Source organism: Kryptolebias marmoratus, linkage group LG21, assembly GCF_001649575.2.
Source record: "Kryptolebias marmoratus isolate JLee-2015 linkage group LG21, ASM164957v2, whole genome shotgun sequence".
NCBI classification, from domain to species: domain Eukaryota; kingdom Metazoa; phylum Chordata; class Actinopteri; order Cyprinodontiformes; family Rivulidae; genus Kryptolebias; species Kryptolebias marmoratus.
In genome coordinates, this window is record NC_051450.1 from 4,731,141 (window position 1) to 4,757,845 (window position 26,705).

The 26,705-nt window shown below is 40.3% G+C and overlaps 1 protein-coding gene across 1 annotated transcript in view; it reads right to left on the reverse strand.

Annotated features, from left to right (window-relative positions):
- zeb1b (zinc finger E-box binding homeobox 1b) overlaps positions 1–26,705 on the reverse strand; it is a 59,696-nt gene that overhangs the window by 21,813 nt on the left and 11,178 nt on the right. The window contains exon 2 of the mRNA XM_017436478.3: positions 1,705–1,762. Within this exon, the coding sequence (XP_017291967.1) occupies positions 1,705–1,762 (58 nt within the window). The remainder of the gene's footprint in view (positions 1–1,704; positions 1,763–26,705) is intronic.

Genomic DNA, 26,705 nt, shown 5'->3' on the forward strand with positions numbered 1-26,705 from the left:
TTCATCCAATGATTACTTTCTGAGAGTTTCATTCAAATTTGTTCATGAACTACTTTGCAAACACTACAGATAACTGAAAACACACAAGTACACAGAGACAGGGGTAAAAACATTATTGTCAGCCTTTGCCTTTTGGCAACGAATGATAATTAGATTTATACAGCATTATGTGACAGTAGTCTGGAGTAATCCCTTCTTCCCCTCTTCCAGCAGCTCTTTGCCTGCTCTCTGTGAGAGTGACTGCCAGGTGATGTATTGTTCGTTCAGCAGCCCCAACAGGGTTCAACACTTCATTCTGAAACAAAAGGTACTTTAGGATGAGCCTGAGAGGCTGTTCAGGGCCACAGCCACTCAGGTGTGGAGCTGAGGTCAGCGATTACAAACGCAACACTCTCCGCCAGTGGTGTCAGAGTAAAATGATCAACTATAAAGCTGTGGAGAGAAAAATCAATGCGCTGCTGTGTGCAGGCAGGACAATAAAGGTGGGAGCCGTGAAGTGCCACAAACGGAAAGAGAAAAGAAGAGTAAAAGGATGGTGGGTGGTGTCAGTGGTGTGTGTGAGGGGGCGAACGAAGATGGCCTTTCTGTGCCAAATGGTCGGTGGTGTTGAAACAAAAGTGTGTGTTTCAACAGGAGATGTAACACCTAGCATCAACAAAGGCTGTGGTCCCTTCTGGCTGACCGGCTGAGCGTTTGGACAGCTGGCCTCATTAGCACTAGCATGCTAGCAGCGCAACAGGAGGACAACTCCCACGCATCTGAGAGAGACTGAGAGAGCACTGCTAGGTGGAGGAGGTGATGAGCTTACTTTTGTAAGTTTGCTGGTCTTAATTAGTTGATGTGAGTAGAACACCTGAGAAAATACCATACTTTCATAACACCTGCACACGAAGGAACATTCTATGGTTCTGGGTAACAGAACATCATCAGCACAAATCAATGACTTCCAAAAACATGACATGATAATAATTAGCATAATAAGTCAAGGAAAAAATCTTTAGCTCATTACTTAGATATGCTACAGATACTATAATTAATTAAAGGCCAAGCATTTCTTGAAGAATCTTCTTTTCATCCCAAAGTTTTAGACTAAGATCATTTTCCATTGAGAAATGATAGACTTGCAGCCATTTTGGTCAAACCTTAAAAATAACGTTATGCATAATCTCATGTGATACTGCAAAATATCACACTCAGAGTATGTGCAGTGAATGATTTTTTCACCTACTACCACATCAAACCCTAGCTCAGTATCTGTAAAACTGACTGCATTAGAACCATTTTTGTGTTGGCTGTGAGTGGCACCCATCATGAACTGGATTATACATCAAATGATTACTTTCTGAATGTTTAATTAAAATATGTCCAGTGGTTCATGAGATACAGACACACAAACACACAGACATGGGCAAAAGCATTATTGTCCACCTGCCAGTGACAAAGGTTGTTAAATGTCTCTACCGTCACCATTACTCCCACCCTCTTCCTCCTTGAAACTTTCTTTTAAAAGACATTGCAGGACAGCTCATGTTAGATACAGTTAACACTCCTCAAGTCTTGAAAAGAGAACAAGACAAAGAGAGGTAGAGAAGCCCTTGTAACTTTGGGTCAATTTGACCCGAAGGCCACAGGCGGGTTAAATAAGTTGGAAGGAGGGAGGGGGTAAGGGTGACGTTGTGACATCTGTCAAGCTGTATCAATTACCAGTGCAGGAATAGGTGCCGGGCATGGTTGGTCCCAAAACAGGTCTAGCCTTCCCCCACTGGAAAAGAGAAAATGAAATGTCACATGTTCCTTAACACAGGTTCATATTGTTGATTCTCCTTGAGTCCTCTAATTGTGTAAACACTGTGGAACTTATTTTAGATCCTGGCCTGTATGATAAAAACCACTGCAAACAATGGCTGAACTGCAGTTTTGGCTCTGAGACATACAAGACAGGAGTAACTATGTCTTCTCAGGCAAGTAACATCCTGTTTTGGTGCTAGAAGACCTTCAAATCTTCATAGTTATAGCAAAAATAAACCAGAATTTACATTTGACTGTTCTTAAAGAAGATAAGTCATTTTAAAAGGCACTTTTTTGAAATGCTAGTGGTTGTGGGGGGAGGGAGGAGGGGGGTTACTGTATTCCATGCATTAAATACACTACTATACTACCAAAGACAAAATGTGCACCTATTCAGCATAGACAATGAATGCCTATGTTTTTGTAGTTCTCCATTTATGACATAGAAATGATGATTACTTTAGTGAGGTATGACCCCTAAACAATACAAAAGTAAAAATATGTAAAAAAAAAATCATGTTATATGCCCTTTAAGTTCTGTGGGAGTGCACCATTTCAGTGGTTTAGTGTGAGTTACCAGCCTAATAAATAAGAGATAGATCTGGACATACATAGCCTGTTAACAAACACTTTACTGTCTCTAAAAAAGCATTCTCCTTAATTCATTTTTATGAGAACATTATGAGAATGTCTGTAAGAAATTTTAAAGCCATACGTCTTATGTGCAGGCCAACAGCCCTGCACCAGAATGTGAAGGAGATATGCCTGGAATGTCTAATCAAAACACTTTTCTCTGACTTTGGCTCTTAAAGAGGCAGATCAAAGGCTGTGCACTCTCCCCGGTCTTAGTTTCATTCAACTAACTGACACGTTTTGTGAATCGTGCTGCTGTTCTGCTTGTGATTAGACAGATTAACTCATCGCAAGCAGCAGCAACTCTTGGTTTGCCCTTCTACCTTTTCTCAGTCTCTATATTTAGCCTTGGTATAGACTCCCTCGTCGAGGTACGCCACTTATCTCATTCTGAGCTCAGGGCCAGGCAGACAGCGGTAAAACTACCACAGGCATCCTCAAAGAGGACAGAATCTGTCGTCACAGAGTCTGCCCTTGTGGTTCTGCAATGCCATTTTCTCAAGGAAGCCAACCACTACAAAACAACCCCAAGTCTAACCAGAGTAAAACAAAGCCATGCCATTCAAAACCTCAAGTATGCCGTCTCAAGGTGAGGCGCCTCGTTCAGTGCAGAGGTAAACGCTGCTGGTTTTGTTAAAACAAAAGCCTTCCTCCTGTGGAGTCAGGAAGGTCAACTTTAGTGCCGATCATAACAACACAAAATGTTTTTGGTCAGCTTCTTCATAGGCTGCTTCAGACTTTGTACGCCCTTTATTTGAGGTTTTTGGGTGATTATAACTTGGTTCAAATTGTAAAAAGTTCGAAATAGCAGTAAAGTAAATTTATCAAATCAGATACAGGGCCCTAGAAATCCCAACAGACCTTTTCATGGCAAATTTAGGACAGTCATAGCTACATGTTATTAAATCCTAGATTGTTTTTCCATAAGTATATTTCTTCAGCACAACATACAGCTCCAACCATCTGAAGCAACAAGTGATTCTTACTCATCTAAATGTGAAGGCAAAAAGCAGAAGCACTGGTAAAGGCTCAAGAGATAAAAATAACACCTCACAGTACTGAAAATATGCCAGTCTTTGTAGTTCTGTTTTTACATGTACCACAACTGCTGGAGATGTAAATTACTCTCCTGACATATAGTTAAAAATGTGCCAATAAAACCTATTGTTCGGATTGTACTTTTAAAATGAAAGTACTTCAACAACCTGTGGTATAGAGTAATCATTCAAGAGGTGAAGACAATGAACTCTTATTTTCTAAACAAAGCCGATCAAAGATTCCAACATCTGAGCTAATGAGCCTCTGTGGGTCAATCAACTACCATCTGGTGAGCACTTTTTATGATCACACCAACGCTATTCTGCTCAACAATACCTCAAAGTGAACAGGAAGTCACTGGGTGTTAATGAGTGGAAAGAAAGGTGAAAGAGACTAAACTGTGCTTCTGGTTTTCTGAAAGATGAAGCAAATAAATCGTGCTTCTGTGTTTTGCTTGTTAGGTCATATGCTTTCATCACTTGAGTTTAGTTCTAATAATGCAACTCTAGCTAAATGGTACCTTGCTACTAGACTGTATTTTAACTGAGGGGATGAATCATTGTGGGTGGCAATAGTATTGGACTAATGAACATAATGAGTCCCATACATTCTGTTTTAGGCTTCACTTTGCTCTTCTAAATAAGGCAGGGTGGGCAGCAGAAGGTACAATCCACAGCAATGCCTCGGTCATCAAGTTTACTCTAGTCTCCCAACAAACGTTCATGTTAGAGTTGAGGCAGCCCCATCCGAGCTAATAACTGGTACATGGTTGAAATGTACAAGGTTTCCAGCCACTGAGGTGGTCATAGGATCAAGTAGTTTATTGGATTAAACGATTTGCTTAAAACACAAATCTTTACAAACTGATGCCACCCTTGAAACAGTCCACGAACACACATACCTAAATGCTCTGGTACCCACTTCTAATATCTGTGGATCCCTTCCTCTCCCTGGCCGTCAGTGAAGAGGCCTGCTTCAGTTCTCAAACACTCAGCAGATCTGTGGTGAGAGAAACACCAACTCATCAGGCTGATCAGCCACAAACAAGGCAGGTGACAGAAAGGAGTGTTGTAGGAGGTGGGTAAACAGGAGGAGGGGCAGAAGAAGAGGTGAGGAGAGGAAACAGCTGCTGTGGATTCTGGGAAGGCCAAAAAACCTGCAGTCACGCTTTCGACAACCACCTTCCTTCTGCTCTTTTGAAGGTCTCCACAGTTTATCTGTCACTGGTTTTCCCAAAGGTCAAGGTTCACAAGTTAAAAAAAAGTATGTTATCTGAGTTCCCCCACTACATTAGAGTAATCTTTGTTTAAAAACAACATTATTTTTTAGCCACTCAGTACACACCTGGACAAACAGTTGTTTCCCATCTACAGGAGCATGAAGACAACCAAACAACCTGGCCTGTGTCACATCTCATTACAAAGGGACAACAAAATGTCTCTGCCACAGTCCATTCAGGCTGCATTCGCAGCTTGACGGTTTCTGAAAGCTGAACGGCATTAAAACGGTGTTTAGGGTTGCCATCTGAGTGGAGTGGCTATTGTTAGAGGGACTGTCAAAAGGCACAAAATTATAGGCCTCTTAAATGTACTCAGTTTCATAAGTAGTATTAAAATTCATTACAACGCTTGTTTCCTGTTTCTACAATCACTTCAGCACTAAGAACAAGGACATGGCTGGGTCAGCACACACTTTTTGAGCCTACATATGTGAAAATCATTCAATTCCAGTGTGACTTTGGGTAAATTCAGGGTAACACTGTCTTCCTCTCCAAAACATGGGCTGTTCTTGAAGGAAATAATGAACTATATCATGGCAACAACAGTAGATAGAACGTAATTTAGCCCCAGTTAGAATCTTTTTTAAACTCCAAACAAGAAGTTTTGATTCCTTTCCCAAACAAAGCAGTTTTGTTGTGTTAAAACAAGCAACAAATGTGTTGTTGTAGCGTGTTCTTGTGTTGAATAACTAAGCTAAAGAAAAATGTAATCCACTGACTTGAGTAGTAGCATTGTAAAACTAAATTATGTTCTTGTTAATAATGAGTGTTTTTAACCCCTAACCAATTAAAGTTGTTGCCTAAACATAACCATGACGTGACAAAATTGTTTTATTTTAAATTTTAAATTGTGATGTTGTAGTATACCCTGAACAATGTGTGGAAGAGAAAAAAAAACATGTATCATATATATTTTAATCTAAAATTAGGATTTTAGTTTTCAAAGCAGATAAAACTCCCCTTCACCCAACATTAACTCCCTTTGATCCACCTTAAAAGGAGCTTAAGATTTAGTCAACTAAAGACTAAAATGACCTTTAGTTATGTTTAAGGTCTAAGGTTACTGTCAGTCTGTTTCATATTTTACCATATTTGATATTTTAAGATTATTTTAATAATGCTTAATAATGAATAACAATTTAATGATAATAAAAAACAAATTAAACTTTTGTTATTGTGGCATTTTGAAGTTGTGTATGCATTAGTATCAGAAACATAAAAAGGTACAGTGGTGACGTTATTTTCATGTCTCAATAATGATAGAAAGGAGAGGCATGTATGCAAAAGTAAGATGGGGGTATAATATCCTACATGACTGCTAAGGTAAAATATCACTGGGCTGTGACTGCTGGCAACAAGTTGGCAGCTCAAGATTGACTCAAAATTCCAAGAAAATATGCAAAGTATTCACTGCAGTCTCACTGAATTCTGAGTGTTGACTGGCGAGCCATTTGGCTGCTTTTTAACCAGCCAATTATTTAAATTCTTGGCTTTTTTGTGTCCACAACTTGCAAAACTGTATTCTAGGCCTTGCACATTATTTCATTTAACATTTCTGCCCTTATTATACCTTTATCAACCCATTTTGTATCCAACTTGGTAGCTGCCCCCATGCCTATGAGTTAATCTACTAAAGTACACTTTTGAAATGAAGGCATATAAAAATCAATTTTTTAATAATCTTTTAAATAATCAATATTTCTCATTGGCAGGGAAGCTCATGTACAGGTGTCAAAATTTAGATCTTGCACTCCTGACATGTGAGAGATGCCCATGACAAAATCAAGAAGTGTTTGAGACACCTGCACCAAATCTGTAACTATTTGTTGCACAATTTGATAACATGTTAAAAATTCAAGTCAAGGAAGGAAACTGACAACCATTGCAACCATTGTATGACATTGAGAAAAGTCCCTCATGAATACTGTTAGCCATCTAATTACCAGCAGTCGCAGCCCAGGAAGAGACTACCTTTAGGTCAGACATATGCAATACCTGCTAACTTGTGGGACACAAGCTCAGAGTACGCTGTGGGTTCTATTAAACCTCTTATAAGACTTTAAGAATTAGGTACCATCAACAAGTTGGCAGAGCAAACTGTTGACCCTGTGTACTGTCATGAATCTGAACTTGGAGAAGCATGAGTACAAAGTAAAGCTACTAATAAAAGTAGCTGATAATAAAGAATTCTACAGTACAAACAGGAATCATTTGTAATTGCAGAACATAACTCTAGTTTCCACACTGCAAGGCTTTGACTAAACAGATGAGCTGGATCACTGTGAGGTGTGTGTTTAAATATATGCAGTGAGCAATTCCATAGTTATCTAACCAGGTTCGGGTTATGTGGTACACAGCTATATTAGGTTAGTGTAGCACAGGACTGTTGCATTTTAGAAGCAGGTGACTGGACATTCCTGCCTGTATTAGGTCTGACAATTTACTGTAGGGGGAGTATACAAAGCTGCATGAGCCAATAAAGAAGGAGGTAGAGGGTGAAGTACATGCCAAACCATGCCGGCTGGAAAAACTCATTGAAACATGCTTACCTGTTCAAGTACCTTACTGCACACACTCTCACCAGTAAGTCATCAAGAAGGCTGAACATCCTAGCATTCAGCACAGCCACATATTTACACAATCTATTCTTCACTCCACTCAAGAATGTGTTTGTTGTGTAGATTATTATTAAGATTGTCACTCAGTAGAGGTATGTGCACACAGTGACACACAAAAGAAAAAGAGGAAGAAAAGATAAACGGTAAAGGAGAATGATGATGACAAAGGCAGGAGGAGGAGAAGAACTGTTAATGACCTAAAAAGACTAAGCTGGCCTGTCACATCCGATGCTCATCTGAACTGATGGCTGCCCTGGGGAGGGAGTGTCACAAACTGTCATTCTGACTGAAACCAGGGAAGACAGAGATGAGTGTTGAAAAACCGAGGAAGGGAAAAGGAGACATTAAAGGTTGAAATGAGGATAAATGTTGCAAGAAGACCATTAAGGGAATCATAGGTGCATGCTCAGTGGAGCAGCTGCTCCTCCATTTTCTACAGTAGGGAGGCAAACTTGGGGTTTTTGCTCCCTCATTGTTTGACTTTACAACATGTAATCACTCCTAGCAAAAAGACAGAAGCATGTAGTAATTATTGATTCTAATTTTACTTTTTTTGTTGCAAACTACAATAATAATAATAATAATAATAATAATAATTAATAAAAGCTACATCTCCCCCTCTGCTTTGAGTTGGTTCAGTCCAACTCAGCGACTCTGATAGCCACTAACAAGTGTGGTGAAGAGAAATAAAATAAAACATTTTTTAAAGCTTAAAAACTCTGCTGTATCTTGTTCTGTGTATGAATTAGACAGAATAAAGTAAGAACACTGAGGTATATCAAGCATTTTAGGAGCACAAGATATCCATAAGTTTATAAAACCTTGTACTGACATTTACCTGGAGCTCATTGTCAGTGCTTATTACTGGGTGGAAATAGGCTTAAATTGGACTAAATATGGCCCAAAAATAAAGGTTTTCTAAATGTCTGGTTTTATATGTATAAGAATTGGCATTTCCCATAGTTTGCTGATGGCTTTTACAAGATTTGATCTCCAATCTCTTACTCAAAATTACATTGCAATGTCTATTACACCAACTGGGCCTACCCAATCAGTGGTATTACTGCCCTAATGTCTGGGATGTAAACACCACTGGTGCTTGGATTCTGATGTCCCCAATTTTGCTAACCCATTTGACCACATAAGCACGTGCCCATAAAGGGAATAAAAATTAAATAAAATCAAGAAACAACAAGAAAGAACATATATGATAGTGTGTGTGTGTGTGTGTGTGTGTGTGTCACAGCAAAGGTCAGATGTTAATATTGTGGCTCTGTTTGACAAATGTCTCAATGAGAAAACTGGCAACACACACATATAAAATCCATAAGTGATTTCTATGTATGTTGGTTAGGTTTATTGTCCACAGTTATGAATTTTACATCAATCAGCAAGTTAGCTTGTCTGAATGAAGCCATGGCCAAGATCTATGTTGACAACTTACTGTGCGTTTACTAATTCTGACACTGACACACAAAAGTGCTTCAAAAGCTGTTCTTTGTTTTGTTGAAAGTCTTTTCTTTTGTATGGCACTATGACAACAAAATGACCACTTTCCAGTTTCCAAAATGTCAGCTCTATCACAAGACTCCCAGAGGCCAGACATCCTGAACAACCCCTGACACACACGGCACCTAATCAAACACTCTGCCCGAGGCTGCTGCTCGCTTTGTCACAGTGGGTTTTTCTTATCCGTTTGAAGCAGGGACAGAAAGGGGTTAACACACTAAACTTACACCCATGAAAGCTCTTTTGTCACCTCACTCTTCCACTGCTTTCACCCCAGGCCTAGTACCCTTTCTCCACGTGAGCAGGAAGAAGAACCCCCCCTTCAGCCTCCAGGGCGACTACGGCTGAAGAGCAGTCAACCAGTGCTGCTCACACCATTACCCTGCTGTTAAATGACCATGATGGTGGACTGCCCATCGCAAGGACAGCCATGAAAATCTGTCTTGCTTAAACAGGCAAGGAGTTGGTGTGTATATAAATTTTGCAAGACCTCATCTAAAACATGTGTAAGGGTGTCCAAGTTAGTTCACTGCGTCCCTTCTGTAAAGCTGTCTTCCCAATGACACACGGACCTATGAAATGTAGAATGAGTGCAGACAGGTGAAGAATCACAAGGTGAGCTACACTCTCTCAGTGGAGGCCTGATTGGTGAAATGGCTGAGGTAACAGCTAAAAGCAAATAGTTGTACCATGATGTATTGACCTTGCTCCCATAGATACTGGGATAGTGTGTGGGCGTGGGTGTATTTGAAGCCAATAATTCACCGTATGAGAATTCAAAGGAGAATATCGACAGTCAGGCTGGGGTAATCAATAGGCACGGATCTCTCACTCCTTTCTGCCATCTATGGTCATAAGTCTACAGTCCAGCGTTTTTCTAGAGCATTTTACTTTCTGAGAAAAATAAACTACTCCTTCTTAAGACTGGACAGGAAAAAACAAGGGAGACTGGAAAGGAACTGATTGATCAAATTTATATAAAGAGATAAATGTAAAATGTTGTGTTTTTTCTGACTGAGGGCCAATTAGACTGTGGTATTTGTTTCCTCATTCAGTTTAGCTGTGTTCATTTGTTGCTCTGGACAGATGCTAGTTTCTGGTCTCTGATGAAAAAAGTTGAAGGCCAGAGGAGGATTCTTTACATGCCAGCTGGGTGGGACCTCAATTACATAAGAGAAGTGGAACTGGACTGGATTCTCGGGACTATCCCATGTGATGTCACCTATATTGTTAAGTCAAATTTACAAACATGATGATGTAGTTAAGACTGAGAAGTACAAAACCTTAAAGTAGAAAAACCTCTGGTTTTGTTCTGTTAACATTTTAGGTGAAAAATAGATATATCATGTCAGTTTCCTATTATTATTCCCCCCAAAAAATACAACAAACAAAAAATAAACGTTTTGACAGCTTCAATTTGTAGCTACCGTATCAGTATTTACCAGCCAAGGCTTGAGCCAATTATTAAAGAATTTAGAGTTTTTAGAGTTGTGTTGACTAAGACTGGGTACAAGAGGAGCGTACTCTCTGTCTCTGACAGTATAGTGGGCTACACAAAGCTGCGTTTTGCCCGTGTGAAATCCCGGCTGCTCTGGAGGAATTCCATAAAGTAGTGAATGACCCTGAACACTAAGTTTCCTATTCAACTGCTGATGTGACTCTGTGACTTATAGGAAGGGGAAGAAAGATAGTTCAGTCCAAGCCTCCTGTAGAAGCTCCTCTCTCTGTCTCTCTCTCTCTCTCTGTCTCTCTCTCTCTCTCTCTCTCTCTCTCTCTCTCTCTCTCTCTCTCTCTCTCTCTCTCTCTCTCTCTCTCTCTCTCTCTCTCTCTCTCTCTCTCTCTTACAGTATGAAGAAATGAGGTGTTCTTCAAGACTGAGGCAGGAAAGGCAGTTGTCTACCAATCAGAAGGATGATGAGTCAATACATCAATAACAATATATCAGTTAAATCATTAACTTCCATGGTCCAAAACTGAATCCAATCTGTCTAGTTTACAGGTGCTGCCATATTGTATTTTTGGAGCCAGAGTCTGTGCACATGTGGGGCACCATCGATATGCAAGTCCCGCCTACACACCCTCAGAATTTGTTAACAAGCTGTCACATTGCCAGTCACAGGGTAACATGACACTTTTTAAATCCTCAAATTATTGAAACTTATTTGAAAAGGCAGATTTTAACATACAGCAGCAAGGTTGGGAACTACGGGAATCAACAAAAGCCAACACCTGAAAAAAATAAACTGAGGTGTTTTTATTTTCTGTCAGAAAAATGTCCCCTTTGTTTACATAAAGGGACAAGGCTTAAAACTTGCTTTGCAGCCAACCAATGACTAGAAGGCACCTATCTTTTATGGTTTCAACTTCAGGATTCTGGTAATAAACAAAACCAAAGCATGATTTTCGTATATTTTCAGGTTGTTTTACGTAGAGACACAACTAGTGCTGATCAGCAGCCTTTAGCAACCATAAACGCTCAGGTCCGCACGCTGTTCACTTTAATGAGCCCTGAGGCTGAGACACCTTCAGGTACAGGTGGAGTTAGCAATAAACATTATTGCGTTTAACCAAAACTGGTTAGTTGAGCTGAAATTCAGCAGGTGGCTTTAAAAGACTGAATATGGTAAGCATGTTTTGTGCTTAGTGAAAATATTATCCATGTTTACCAGTAAAATGATGCTATTAAATTCAGCATTAGATGTTTTGTTTTGTTGTTCCATGTAGTGATCCAACATGCAGCCTGTGCCACAAAAAGCACAGTACAGTACAGCATCTGTCTGTTTGTCAGAGTTCTCTGTTGTTATTCATTGGCCTNTGCCTTGTTTGCACTTTTTCATTTATGTTCATTTCATTTATTTGTAAATGTGACTTAAATTAGGATTTAAATTAGGTGCAAACAATTTGTATTTATTTTAATTGTATTTTTGTTTAAAAAAGTATTTAAAAAGTGCCTTATTGTAAAACTGTAGTTGTGTAAATATTTGACACAAATATCTCACAATATCACAAAATAAATAGCCATATTTTCAACTTTCCTGTTAACCTTAATCTTTGTTTAATAAATCACAGTCGGCCGGTGATCGGCCACCTACCACCAGGCTTAGCCTCTTTTCTGGGGGAAACCCTGAGGTGGGGTACACCCTGGACAGGTCACCAGTCCATCACAGGGACACAAAGGCTTTGTTCACATTGCAGGTCTTGATGCTCAATTGCAATTTTTTTACTAAAATCTGTTAGTTTTGCGTGGTTGTTCACATTATAATTTAAATGTGACTGTCATCAGACTCCAGTGTGAACAGCCTATGGCCCTAAAGCAACCAGCATGTGCAGAAGAAGATGAAACGTCTCACATATCACGCTGTGTTTACGAAAGAAAATATGGATGATTCTCTCAGAAAACTCTCAGAAAGTAATCATTGGGTCCACTTTTGGAGTCAATCCAATTCAAAATGCCCATCACAGTTAACTGACATTAGACAACACAAAAACCAACATGTGGTAGTAGCTGAGAGTCATCCTCACAACACGTGCTTTAAACCCTAATAGATCTAATATCTCCCAATACTGCATGAGATTGCACCTAATGACGTTCACAAGGTTTGGTTAAAATGGCAGAAACTCTACCATTTATTATCAAAAGAAGATCTTAGTCTAAGACTCTGTCATAAAAGGTAGTGTGTGATATGCATTTCTTTAGGAATTGTTAGGCCTTTAATTCTCCATGTTTATATCTGTGTTCTGCATATTTGTCAGACAGATCAGTGATAGCACTTTGCCTTTTAATAAGCTCTGTAGCAGTGTGTACTTGGGCATGTGATTGATGGGGACTCTAGCTCAGTCACACACACACACACACACACATAGAAATAGTTGGTAAAAAGGGGTGGTTATATATGCAGCCAACAGTCCTCATACTGATGAGCCAGGCGGTGTGTTTTAGTCACTTTAAATACAAAACAAACACATTCAACAATGCCCGAGACTGGAGAAAAAGAAAACCGAGGCAATTTAACACAGATTATTTTTGTCTTGTTTTTGTACTTCTTCTGTAGATTTATTTCTATAAGTATTTATTTTCAGAGTAAGGAAAGTAAAGGTTGGAAAAAGGGCGGTTTAGAGGGACAGATTGGAGCAAGAGAGGAGGCAGAGGAGGAGAAGTTATTTTGGAGTCTCTTAACTGTAATCACCACCTACAGCTGCTTCCTCCCAGGTGTTCAAACTGGACTTCAACAGAAAAAGAAAGTAGGGAGTGGAAGCTGGTTCTCTACACAGCTAAGAAACACTTTTAGGCCAGAGGTACTATTCACAATTAGCCCAAATGTACACTTTCCACTACATATGTAGCTGACCAGGAACAGAAAAAGCTTAGTTTTTCACTGTAGACAACACAGAGAATGTTTTTTACATGTTTCTTCCTGCTGAGCCCTTACAGACGGGGGAAGGAGTAAGAGGAAGTTGAAGGGGCTATCACAAAGCTGACACAACATTTCCAGGACCAGCAAGAGGAGACAGGACAGTGGCGACTTTCAGAGGAAGCTAGCCTAGAAAAAAGTGTGTTTCACACAAACACCACAGGTCTTCCAATTACTCGTCTTATAATATGGTAACCTGGTCTGCTCATTACTTTAGTCCTGTATTTATTTGGAAAAACTATGACAGAGCTGATATTAGCAATCAAACACAGTAAGAAAAGTACAGCTAAGTGTGCTCTTCTTGCCACATTGCAGTAATTCCATAAAGCTACATGTCTAGGTTAATCTAATCATGTAATATTGTTAGTGCATTAGCTGGCTTACTTCATCCTGAGACCTGAAGTGATGAGAGCTGTCAATGGCCGCCTTATTGTCTAACAGAAATTGATTCAATGTACAGGACACAGCAGCAGCCTGAGGTCCAATCCCATACAGCAGAATTAAATTCATCAACATTAGCTTCTCATAACAAAATCTAAATGTCAAGGTTTTTTTTTAAACTCAGACTAATGTGTCTCTGCTTTACTATAACTTACCAAATCTGACTCTGTACATGGATTAAAACATCCACACAGAAACTTTGTTTTTCAAAGCAATCTAAAAGTATCCTTGTAAACATGGTACTGATTGTAGAAATGTTTTCATCCACATGGAAATGCAGAAAATTACCCAGAATGTTTAGTAACTATACCAGGCCTGTATGTAGTGCTGTAACGTTGCCACAAAGATACACCTTGTACTACAAGACATGGAGCATAAAGCTTAAACATTGGGTAGAAACCATAAACTGTATATATACATATCCTATGGATGGATGCCATTTATTATACAGTTTATGGTAGGAACTGTAAACACAACAAAGAGAAACAGACGAGGGTGATGGGTTGCATTCTTTTTGTGGATTGATGATGAGGTGGAACTTCTCCTTTACTGTTGACTGTGAGTCATATCAGTCCGATTTCAGGCAGAATATTCAGTGAAAGATGGAAGGAAGAGTTTTCAAAGGGTTCAAGGTAAATTATTTATGCATGAGTGTCCATCTTTTAAAACTATTGTAGACATGGATCAAAGAGAAGAGGTTTGTTGATCTTTTTCTTCAATGTTTGCTTCAGTGTTGTTGACAGGTCAATAAAGTGATAAAAACCTTTATGACCTTAGATTATTTGGTGTAATAATCTGGGGTTATGCCTTACTCTATTTAAAATAATGTTATTGTTTATCCGATTTGTCTGTTCATTGAAGTTATCCCGTATACAAAGGTTGTCCCTGTCCACACTGTTCCTGTGTGGACAGGGATTAGAACATATAAAATGTATTACCACATGAGCTCCAGATACTTGGCCCATGTTTTATAAGTTTCCTCCCATGAGACACAAACACATCCAACAACTGCCCCCTCTTAGACGGTGTTGTAGTATAAAATAATAAAACGTACATTCAGACGCTCTGCACCAGTGGTCAAGTGTTGCCTTCCATATGAAAGGTTGCGGGTGTGTCCATGGCAGCCTCTCATTATTATCTAGTAAAAGCAGCTGGTGCCATGTGAGTTGTACATGCCACTGCCACATGGTGATCCACCAAACAGATATCCAAACTGCTATGGAGAAAACACAAATATCTCTTGCACAGAACACAGGAAGAGATGAAGGATGAAGAGAAAAATGATCTTAACCCACTTTCACGTGTAGTTTTTCTTAAATTCTGACAAAGCAAAAGCAAATTTCAGGATTTTGTGGTGACAGCTTTACTCGTCATATAGAAGAACTGTTAAACGTGTAGCATCATCAATTTTATGTCTTTATTAAAAATAAATCAATAAACAAACAGTGCCTGTAAATCCATTTAACTGCATTTTTTTAAACAATCCCCATAGAAAAAAATATCTGTTCAATTAAGTTTCAGCATACTTGCTGTTTTTGTCTTTGTTAGCTACGGTTTTGCTAATTTTAGCTTTTAGTGATAATTTTCCTGGCGTTTGACTTATAATTTGATCTTCTGTTGCTAAATTTAGCTGCTCTTCTGCTTGGTTTAACTTCAGCAACTCAAACTCAGCTTCCTCCACAATCACACTGTATTTTCACAGAAAATGCAAGTTATTGTTGTTATTACTCCGACATTATTCTTTTGTTTCTTTTTCAGCGTTGAAAAAGCCCATACAAAGAAGTGAAAACGTACCACTCTATTGCGAATAGTGACCTATGATTTATGGCAGATGTATATCGCTGACAAAAGTATTAAAAATTTCCCGCACAGACAACAATGAGCTTTTGAAAACAACAGTGTGAAAAGTCAGCCTTCTTTGGAGCTTCATAGCTCAAACATACTTCATTCAAAGTTGAAACAAGTCACAGAAAGTTGGACTCTTCATGTTCTAACTGGAATTTTCAGACCTTTAACAATTTTTGCACAATCCCAGTTTAAGTTTTTATAGTTTTGGAAGAATGTTTAGTGTAATGATGTCACACTCACTAACTTCTGATTAAACATCAAAATAACATGTACAAGAAGCTTAAGTTATTAAGTCCCAACTTACTACTGAGCTTTATAGAAGATGCAGTAGCATTCTTCATCTTCCTTCTCTGGTTATCTTTATTTCTGTTATGATGTGTGCATCACAGCACCCCGGTGCCATTTTAACTGGCTGTAATTAGTGTCGGATGTTCTTTCCTAGTAAACAATGCTCCACTGGTACAATGCCAGGATCACCCCTCCCAAAACATAATGTTTCCCTCCCCTCGTTGCTTTGCTCTGTGAGGATTAAAGGAAAATCCTGACCTCCTTTTAATGCCTGTGTTTATGTAAAACAGCTCCTGCTGAAACCTTTAGCTGGAATACTGTACAGGTGCTCACACAGTCCTCCACACACCTCTGCAGAACATCAAGGCTTGTGTTAGGCTTCAACCCAATCAGCTGATGGTCAATATCTTTTATTTTCTGGCCCAGATTAATTTTCTGTGTGATAAAAATGTTACATAAATGAAAATGTAAGCTACGGTGAGATAGTTGTAGCAACTGCTGCTGAATCTTTACCTTTCTATTTGGTAACCAGCCAAGAACACACAGGCATGGCCGATTTTTGAAAAATTGGCAAATACTGTGTCTACCTCTATGTAAAGTAGACGTAGAGACTGACTCTCTGCTGCCACACAGAGACTAAATTATAGCCATTTTGTCTTGGCCAAGTTTGATTAGTTGTGGCAGCCATCTTGAATTAGGTTGACTCCAAGTATTAATCAGTTGTAGGTGTACATCTAAAAGTGGTTCATGAGACATTAACAGGGTGAGGGGACAGCTCTAACCACTGATGCCAACAGTAAATGTTAAAGTTGTTGTTCCTACTACTACTATTGCAGGTCCATATCTATAAAAATGAGTTATAGTTAAATTAGTGTTTGCTAAAGCTGATTAGCTGTGGTGGCCATCTTAAATTGATTTGACTTAAAGAGTTAATCAGTTGTAGATGTTTATCCAATGATTACTTGAAAGTTTCATTAAAACCTGTCCAGTGGTTTCAGGGATATTTTACTAACGCAGGCAGAGACAGAGAAGTAACCAAAAACAGTGTCACTTTCAGCAGCTTGTGATAAAAATGAAAACACATACGTACCTCTGCCTTTCCAGTTCAGTTCTACAAGCCAAGCTCCTGTCCTGTGTCCTGCCTTCACTGGTGTGGCACTTTTTAATTTCCATTACCACTTGTGAGCTTTATCTTGCTCCTCTACACTCTGTCTTGTTTCAGTCGAAAGCACGTGGAAGGTGGAGGATGCAGTTGTGTGCACTTTCCATGTGACAATACACAAGACAACCCATACAAGTATAACTGGAAAGGTGCACTGTTGGCTTCAAGTTGGCGTGCTTGTGTGCAGGTATTGTTTTGTGTCACTTTATGAATATTTAAAAATATTTGCCAAATGAAGATTTGATGGTTTTTACTACCATTTTTGTAGACCTGAGGAAGCACGAGATAAAAGGGGCTCATTAGAAAACAATAACGTACAAGCAAACATTTATGACTCACAAAGCTGACTCTTTTTATGTAGCACTCATAGCCTGCTGCTGTATTTACATCTTCCCACAGCATTGGCACACAGTCCATCTTGCCATAAAGTGGACTCACAAGTGTCAGGAGGGGATATTTCACTCATTCTTACTGGTTACATATGGAAGAGTATGTAGAAGCGCTCATTTATCTTTGTAATGGAGAGGGGGGCAGCAGAAGTTACATGCAAAGACCAGCTCTCATGCGCCTGTAATGGGAATGAATAAAGGATGAGTTGAGGCTCAGACACCAGGTTAAAATGCTGTTTGGCCCCCCTTGGCCCAGCGCCCAGTGCTACAGGCCAGGAGGGACAGATGATAAAGGGAGAACAAAAGGAGAGATTAGAAGAAGATGTCAGGAAGAATACCAGCGGCTGAGATATAAGCTGTTGATGGATTTAGGAAAGAGAAACTGCAGAGTTTCTAAAGTCTACTCAAACTATATATGCAGCATATGAAAGATTTTTGTTTTTCTGCAGCACAGAAGCAAAGAAAGCGACTTGTTGACTCTGAGTCTGGTTCCATACGCCTCTGCAAACCTCTTCTCTTTGATCCACCTTAGAAGAAAATGAAAGGAGGAAAAAAGCAAAACAGGGAGGAACAGCAACCTGGGAGGAAGGATCTAAGCAGTGTGAGAGATAAAAGCTGGTGATGGGACATCGAGCCGAGGTAGAATCTCACTGGGCAGCTGGTCGTTCAGATGGAAGTTTCCAGAATGATTTGGGAAGTTTGCGGTAGTTCTCAAATTCCTCGTGTGAGTTATAGAAACATGCAGTTCTGAGTATTGAATATGTTCAAAAAATGTATGTGACAAATTTGCTCCTAAAATAGTCACAGAGTTGTTGTGGGCCTCTCAAAACAGACTGAAAATCACAAGAGCTGGATGTTAACACCTGCATGAAAGAAAACATGTTCAGCTCTAAAAAACACGTTGACAAAGAGTTATTAGAAATATAAAATTTGCTGTAAAAATGCTGTGTAAATCCTGAGTCATGAATGAGTTTGAAGAAATGTGCTTAATACGCTGAAACTGAGCTGGTAAAGCTAAAAGAAGCAGAACACTGCCAAATCGCTAGCTGAAAGGGTTCAATGTGGACAGAGGTGGACAACAAAATGATGCAAGGCAAAAATTCAGGTTTCCGAGCCATGTACACACTGTGATTTTTTAAACACTGCAGCCCAGTTTGTTGATAACACTCAGAATTGCCTGTTTTCTTTCTATTTTACTGCCAATGTGAGTTGCCAACCAGTCTGCGACAGTCCCAGCAGAGTCCCAGTGAGTTACCACCTTCTGTTTTGTTACCTTCCAGTTGTCAGTGGCATTGTGGACTGAGAGCAGGCGCTGCAGTGCTGCCAGTGGCAAACAGTTGGAAAGGATGCCACCTGCCCTGAGTTACAGCAGGCATCAGGCAGCACCTGTGCTCAACAGTCAGATCACCACATCAAAACCAGCCTGAAAAGAGGGCGCCTGAAGAAGCCACAAATGGAGAAACGCTTTAGAAGATGCTTTTCTCCTCCTGCTACAGGAGCAGAGCAAGGAGATGCTGTGGATACCAAACCAATCTAAAATGTTTTTAGCATCACAGCATTGATGTGGACCTGCAGTCACACCAAACTTTGCAGTTTACACATCACCTGAAAATGGAGCAAAGTAGAAGCTGCTCCTTAAATTATAACAAGAATTAAAGACCGAGCATTCTTATTTGTTTTCAGCCTTCTAGTTTATTCATACTTTCCATGAAGGCATGAGCATCGCCCACCACTTTTAAACTATCTTATGTAGAGAAATGACAAAGTTACTAGTCTTTTAGTGAAACCTTAATTATAACGTTATGTGCAATCTCAAGTTTAATGACTACTTTCTGCAAGTTACAAGACAATTTGTCCATAGTTCATGAGCTTTTTTGATAACAGACATAAGAGACAGAAGCCATCTTCCGTGGTTGGTGATAAAGAGGAAAGACTATAGTAGTACAACAACAGTACAGCATTATTTTCACTTAAAACTATAAATGAATTTAAAAATGACAAGAGCACAGATAGCAGTGCTGTGCAGCTTTCAAAGTTGGTGAGGTATCTGAGGAGCTGGTGTCATGTGGCACGGTGTGAGTGCATCTTATTTTAGAGTGAGAGGTTGAGATAAGGTGTTAGGAGGAGGGAGGGACAGGAATGCTGAGCCTCTGTGCATCGTATAGGTGTCAGCTCCCCTCCCAGTGCAGCCGCTGCCAGCTAAGAAGACGGGACAAATGGTATTCTCCATGAAAATGCTGAGTGCTGAATGAGTTTGCTGAAGAAGCTGAAACTACATTCTTCAAGCTAAAACAAACAGAACACTAGCGAAAACTAAAAGTATCAAAAAGGTTAGCTAAAAGTACCAAAATGCTAACTAAAGCTATACATAGCTAAAAGCTAAAAGTAGATCAACTGTACCTAAATATTAGGAGTATTTCTATGAGAAAAATATTTGTAAATAAAGTTAAATATTTTGAATCATATACAGATACAAGAGCACCCATCTCCTGAATAACTTGAACGTTTTAATATATGAAGGGCTAAAATAGCACAAAGTATGAAGAAACATTTAGACTGCAAAAAACTGGAGAGTGCAAACCTTCACCAAGGCCATAGAGCCATTTAAAAACTGGATCTGGATCATGATCCGGATCACCATGAAAATGGAACCACGACAACCAACATTTCCTGAATGTTTTATCCAAATCTGTTCATTAGTTTTTAAGTAATCTTGCTAACAAACCAGCACTACTGAAAACAGAAACAAGAGTCTGAATGCTGACTCAGTGTTTGTCCTGATCCAAACATTTATCTGCTTGTTTGAGTGATCCCGACAGACCCCCTCCCTCGGTTGTCTCTGCGCCTGATGCAGCAGTTTATTTAGCTGCCATGTTTACATTCCTGCTAAGTCAGCCTCTCCCAGGGGAAGAAGACTGGAGCTGAGCTACTCTCTCTGACACACAGCTGTGGCCGTCACACAAAAATGTGCAGTTAAGACTCGCTCAGCTGACAAAGGAATACCATCGTGCAACAATCCCGCCTTGTTTAAATAAGCCATGTCATTCTGGGATGGTCAGAGGAAACTCTTTGTCACTGTAACGGTGACTATGGGTGGGGCCGGACGGGTCTAATTGGATGCAGCTATAGGACGTCCTGACACTTCAGCGGCCTCATCATTAGACTGGCTGTCTCCTGCGGCCTCCGGCAGAGTGCTGTCTGCACGCCCTAATGACCGCTGACTCACTCAGCACCGTGCACGGCCGCCACATTAGCCCGGCCCAGAATAACCCTAAATAAAGAGAGATGCAAGGAGAGCGGAGATGTTCGGCGCCCGTGCAGTCCTGTAAGACATTACACACATGCTACCTGCCTAATTATATTAGAAATCAGGCTTGGTTTACCCTCAGCCTCAGCAGCTGGTTAGGCAGATCCACTTTTTAAAGCTTGACACTGCTGGTTATTGAAGAATCAGCTTTGATTTGTTATCTGTTGAGCTATTCTTCTTTCTTCATTACTTTGTAGAAAGTCTTTATGCTGACAAAGGTAAACTGGGATAAAGGTTGTTGATTCAGATTTAGCATCAAAATGAAAATGAAAGGACTAGAATTCCTTGAAGGAATACATATGGCCTCCCGTAATCCATGCTGGTGTTGTGAATGACTCAGCTACAACCACATCAAATTTTTGTTCAGTATCTGTAAAACTGACTGAGTTATAGTCATTTATGTGTTTGCTAGTGTTGATTAGCTGTGGTGGACATCTTGAATTTATCTGGGTACAAACAGACACAAGCTAAAAAACATTTATGCCTGATTTTCACATTTTGGAGGCGGGTGGTTATGACACAGCGAAGCCTGCTTTGTCCTGGAAAAACAACAACAACAACAAATAAAACAAGCTTGCTAAATGAAGACACTTCATGGAACAATATATGGAGCCTGGTTGAGGAGATAGCTCAGGGTTAACAAGGCTGTAAAGCCACATGATGGCAGGACAGAGCACGGCTCTGTGTTCAGCTGACCATGGGAGGTACCAGGAAGCAGGAGAGCAGGATGAAAACAGGGATAGCTTTTGTGATGTTCTCCTTCCCCCTCAAGAAAAAAAGAGTAAAAGCACTAAACCTCTCCGTCATCACAGCCTCCATGACCAAGAAATGTTCAGACCACTGGATCACTTGAAAAAAACAATTTATTCTAAAAGTTGATGAGATGAAGAAAGTGAGAAGTAACATAACCATGCCTGAGTAAAAGACACTAACTTGAGTGCAGTATCAGCCAAAAATACTCCTCCAAACAAGTCAATGCTGCATATTGATTTCTTCAGTGCAGAGCTTATGCAACTTCACCACTTCAGGGTACAATTATGGTGTAATCACAGCACACAGGTAGGTTTTCATACACTAACCTGCTGAACGTGTGGTGGTGGGACTTGATGCACCATGATGTTGATATGAACAATTCTGAATCCATTTGAAAATGTCAAAAACAGATAGCTTTTTAATGTTAATAGTATCAAACGGTGGAACAGAGAAGTGTGGAAGTGCAGCACTGTTTAAGGCGTACACACAACAGAGACACAACCCCAGCTGCACCTTCTACAATGAAAGCTGGTGTTTAGAAATACAGTTAAAGGGAAAAATGGCATGACAAGAGCCACCCAGTGTTGCAAGTTGTGTACTTGTTTCCACCTGGAGGAGGAGGAAAAGTGTAGCATCTCACTAGGTTGCGACTGCTGGAGAGTAGTTGGTGAATGGCATTCATGAGGCAGTCTCTGTTTTCATGTATGAATAGCTGATTGCAAAAAAAACATACAAAAAATAAAAACAGGGAAGCAAAAGTGTGAATGCCTGAAAACTTCAAGGCTCTGTTAATGTAAAGTAAAAATGTATTTGTATGGCACATTTCAGCAGCAAGGCATTCAAAGTGCTTTACATCATAAAAACATCAGTAGAATCATTACAATCATCCCCCCCAAAAAATCATAAAAATCATGGAGCAGAAGCACCTGATAATTATAAGGAGATGGTCAATATGTAATAAGATATTTTGCTCAGAGCAGCTTCACCCCTGAATTTGTTTGCAGACTACTAATGAAAGGCAGCTCTAAACAGGTGAGTTTTCAGCCTTGATTTAAAGGAATTTAGTGTTTCGGCTGTTTTGCAGTTTTTCGAGAGTTTGTTCCAGATTGATGGTGCATAGAAACTGAAAGCTGCTTCTCCATGTTTGATTCTGGTTCTGGGGATTCAAAGTAGACCAGAACCAGAAGACCTGAGTGTCTTCTGGTTCTGGTCTACTTGTGTGTGACCAATCTCCTGGAAACATTAGATTTTTTAAAAATGTTGATTGGGAATAAGTTGCACATTTATGCGTAATACTGCCTTTAAATCCACTGTAGTTTCCATTCCAGGTCACTAGCTGGTGCTGACATGCATGAGTGCAGAGACCAGTGAAATCAGTTATATCCAAAATGGTGAACACACGGACGTTTGTTTAGACTGACAGTGAAGTTGGGTTGCTGCTACATGTTGAGTAGAACAAACAGCACTCTGCTATCTGCCATTGTTACTGCTGGTATCTACTCATGCATGCACAGTACAGCTATTGACCGCGGCCATCTGTGGTGCATATGTGCGATTTCACACGAAGAGAATTCAAAAAGTTCCAGTCTGAGACCTGGATTCAAAAAGTTTTTGTGTCAGAGAATCTGATCGCTGTTGTCATGTACACGAATGGCCGAAGCATTTCACTGAAAAGCAGCGTTGTGCAGTGTGGGCCTAAGAGATGTGTGGAACTGTTTTCACACAGACAGCTGTGGGGACAGAGAATAAGGAACACGGGTGTGTCAGATGTTTGCAGGGCTTTGAGAAAGACTTGGAAACAATCATAAATCTGAAGGTGATTCACAGCAACATGCAGATGAGATCTACGTTTACTTAGGGAGGAAAAAAAGGGAGAGGCCTGTGAGATGTAATCAGTTTTCTTCCCTTCCTCCTGTCCCTCCTCTCCTTCAACCCGACACAGCACTGTTTCCACTGGGACAATGATGTGAGCTCAGAGACGGCCGTGCTTAATCGATAGTGCCAGGTTGCCAAGACGACGTTGATTTCCTGTCGCCGTTTGCGCTGAGCACCAGTGATTGCACGGGGTGTCTGTTGCACCTGCCGCCCTCTTCTCCCCCCGTCTCCTCCTCTACCTCCTCTTCCACAATCTCATCAGGCTCTCCTTGTCCCTCCCTCCTCACGCCACAGAGCTACCGCACACAAAGGAGGAAGACAGATACACAAAAGCCAAAACGGATTAGACCCCAGAGGTTGGCTCTGAACAATCAAAACAAGTATTTAGAGCAGGGCCACGTGTACACACACCACTCTGATGCATTTGAAGCAAACACAAACACACCATCATCCATGACAAAGGCGCCGTGTGACAGCCATCATATCACCTTGGAGGATGATGTCAGCGCACCTGGGGAGCATTTACTCTTAGCCCCCAGTCACCTCACCTTCCTGCAGGAGGTGTTGGCACCACCATTTTTTTTAATGGAGAGCTCATTAATCGTGTCTGATAACAAGGATGTGGGACAGGAACATGATTAAGGGGATCTCTCTCCTTTAGCTGGACGCCCTTGGGGATAAACAGCCCAGTGTCAGTGTGTGTGTGTGTGTGGGCTGCATGTTAAAGCAGGTAAAGGATACACACACACACACACACACAGTGTTATCTCTAGGACATCTGCAGTATAGGATACTAACTGTGTTTCACTTCTTACTGATAGCAGCCAAGGTCAATTGCATGTCTGCGGTGAACCATCTCCACTTTAAGCCCAAAGTTTGTGTTTATCTGGATTTCCAGGGAGGGCCCTGAAACCGATGCTCATGGAGAGGACATTCCCTGATGATCTTCAGACAACACCAATATGCTGTCTCATCTTTTGGAAATGCTTCATGATCTACACTTGTATACATTCAGTAAGGAATCAGATTGATCATATCTTTGCCAATATCCAAACAATATCCATGACCATTTTTTAGTATGTTCAGTTTGTATAAAATTGACTGCATCAGTAATTAAATGTGATGACCGAACAGTCGGATCAAAACAGGAAGGTTCTAACATTAGCTTAGCATCACTTCAGCTAACTAGTCCAAATAAAAAACACGTCAGCAGAAGCAAGATGTGAGTTTGTTGAAGACTCTGTAGCTGTATGTGTGGAAAATAATATTCTATTATTTTTAAAAATGATAATAAAACTTTGCTTTTTTAGGTGAAATTTTGTCTCAGTCAGGCTAAAATATATTCAATAAAACTAACAAAGTAACGCAGCATCCTCATTATCATCATCAGGGAATCAAGGATCACACAATTGTAATAGGATAGATTCATTTTGAATCAGTAAAAGTCCAACCAGCCATGTACTGGATGAAACACAGACCCTCTGAGTCAGAGAGCAGAGATCAGCCTGTACATACATGAGGGCTTTTAGGCATAGCAATCGTTTAGTCTTACACACACATTAAATCCAATCTGTCTGGACCAGGACCCTAATCCCCTCTCCACAGCCACGCAGACAGCAGACACTAATCCTCTATATTTGTATATTAATAGCAAACAGCCTCCGTGGGGCCTCCCTATATATGTGCTGTGATGTATGTTTTATTAGTCGCTTATTCTGCTTGTTGATTGAAGGGCTCGTCCATTTAAATGTGAGTTTTAATAAAACACAGCCCACCTTGCCTGAGGGATTAGCTCCCAAAGGACAGGGGAAAAAGCATGTCTAGATTCAAAATACTCAACAACAATAAACAGCTTTACATCAATGTATCTGTCATGGCACAATATAATTATTACAAGAAGAGGACTAGTTCAAACTTGTTACCCTAACTTCAACACTGAGTTTGTTTCTGAGAATCAGTCATCCTGATTGCCCTGAGAATCTCTCCCTGTCTTCTTGATCTCTCTCTGTCACTGATTTGGTTAAAACACAATTTCTTGAAAGCACACACGATTAGTGGAATAGTCTGCCGGCACAGAGGTAAAATTCTTTCGCATCTGCTCACCTCCTGACCCGTCTAGACGCTGTGCCACTCCCACTCTCTGCCGGGCATCTGTCCTGATTCAACAGATTTATCAGACAGCCGTTCGATCAGAAGGGCGCTGCTTTAAATTAGCTGCCGAGTCAGAGAGTGATGGAGGTCGACTGGACAAGAGGGCCATTACAGACAAGGGGACGTCGTCTCCTGACTGCAGTCTCCATGCAGCAAATATGTTGGCAGAAAATAATTCCAAACGTCAATTTGTACAAGGAAAGTTCTGAATATAATTTGAAAGGCACCAGTGTTTTATGTAGGAGATATGGCAAGCTAAAAAGACCCTTCACGTCTAGATTTGAAGATAAATTTTGAGAACAGATAAAATGGAAGTCAATGAAAGTTTGGTTGTGCACACTTTGCAGTCCAGGGTTATCTGAGAGAAAATAATAAGTCCTATAGCAATGAGAGACGCAATCTGGGTATAAACTGTGTAAGAAGTGTAAAGTATGTGAAAATAAAAAGCATTTTATTTGCAAAAATTTTGGAACATTTAGACAGCTTGAAAGTTAGTGTGCATCATCATCACAATCTGAGGGAAAGTCTTCAGAAATGATAAACCCTAAACTGGACTTTTGTACAACCTGTTAAAGAAATCAAAAATGCCAGTTCAGTCCTGTAGAGTCCAACTGTTGGTGACCCATTTAAACTGTGAAGTATGCCTGAGCTACAGCATCCATTCAGTGACATCACCAAGGCTGTTTTTCCACCATGATGGATGCCAATGTGACTTGTATTGCCGACAGTTACATGCATTTAGCAAAACATTAGTATTCATAGTTGATTGTGTCAATATTATTTTTAGGCAAAAGCTACATGAAGATCATCACACTGCAACTGAGATTGAGTTCTGAGATTTGAGCCTCACACCAACCATCAAAACCCCATGGAGCCCTCAGATCAGGACACCAGGACCTGGACTGTGTGGAGGTGCATTCAGTGGGCAGCTGAGCCCAGACTAGAGTCTGATTCAGACAGCGGGTGCCCCACATCAAAATGGGGCCTTCTATCTTCAGGCAGGGGAAAGAGAGGCATGTTAACCTCCACAGACAGGAGAATCCCAGTGTTCTTTGAATCCTATCTACACCTGGCTAGTACCTGTTGTTGGCACACAGACTCTCATCCCTCACCAGCCTTCAGCACCTTTTCACTCATAAACCTCTGAAACTTACAACCGCTGAGCTGGGCTCTGTTGTCAGGGAGAAAACGTAGCTCCAACCAGAATGGGATTT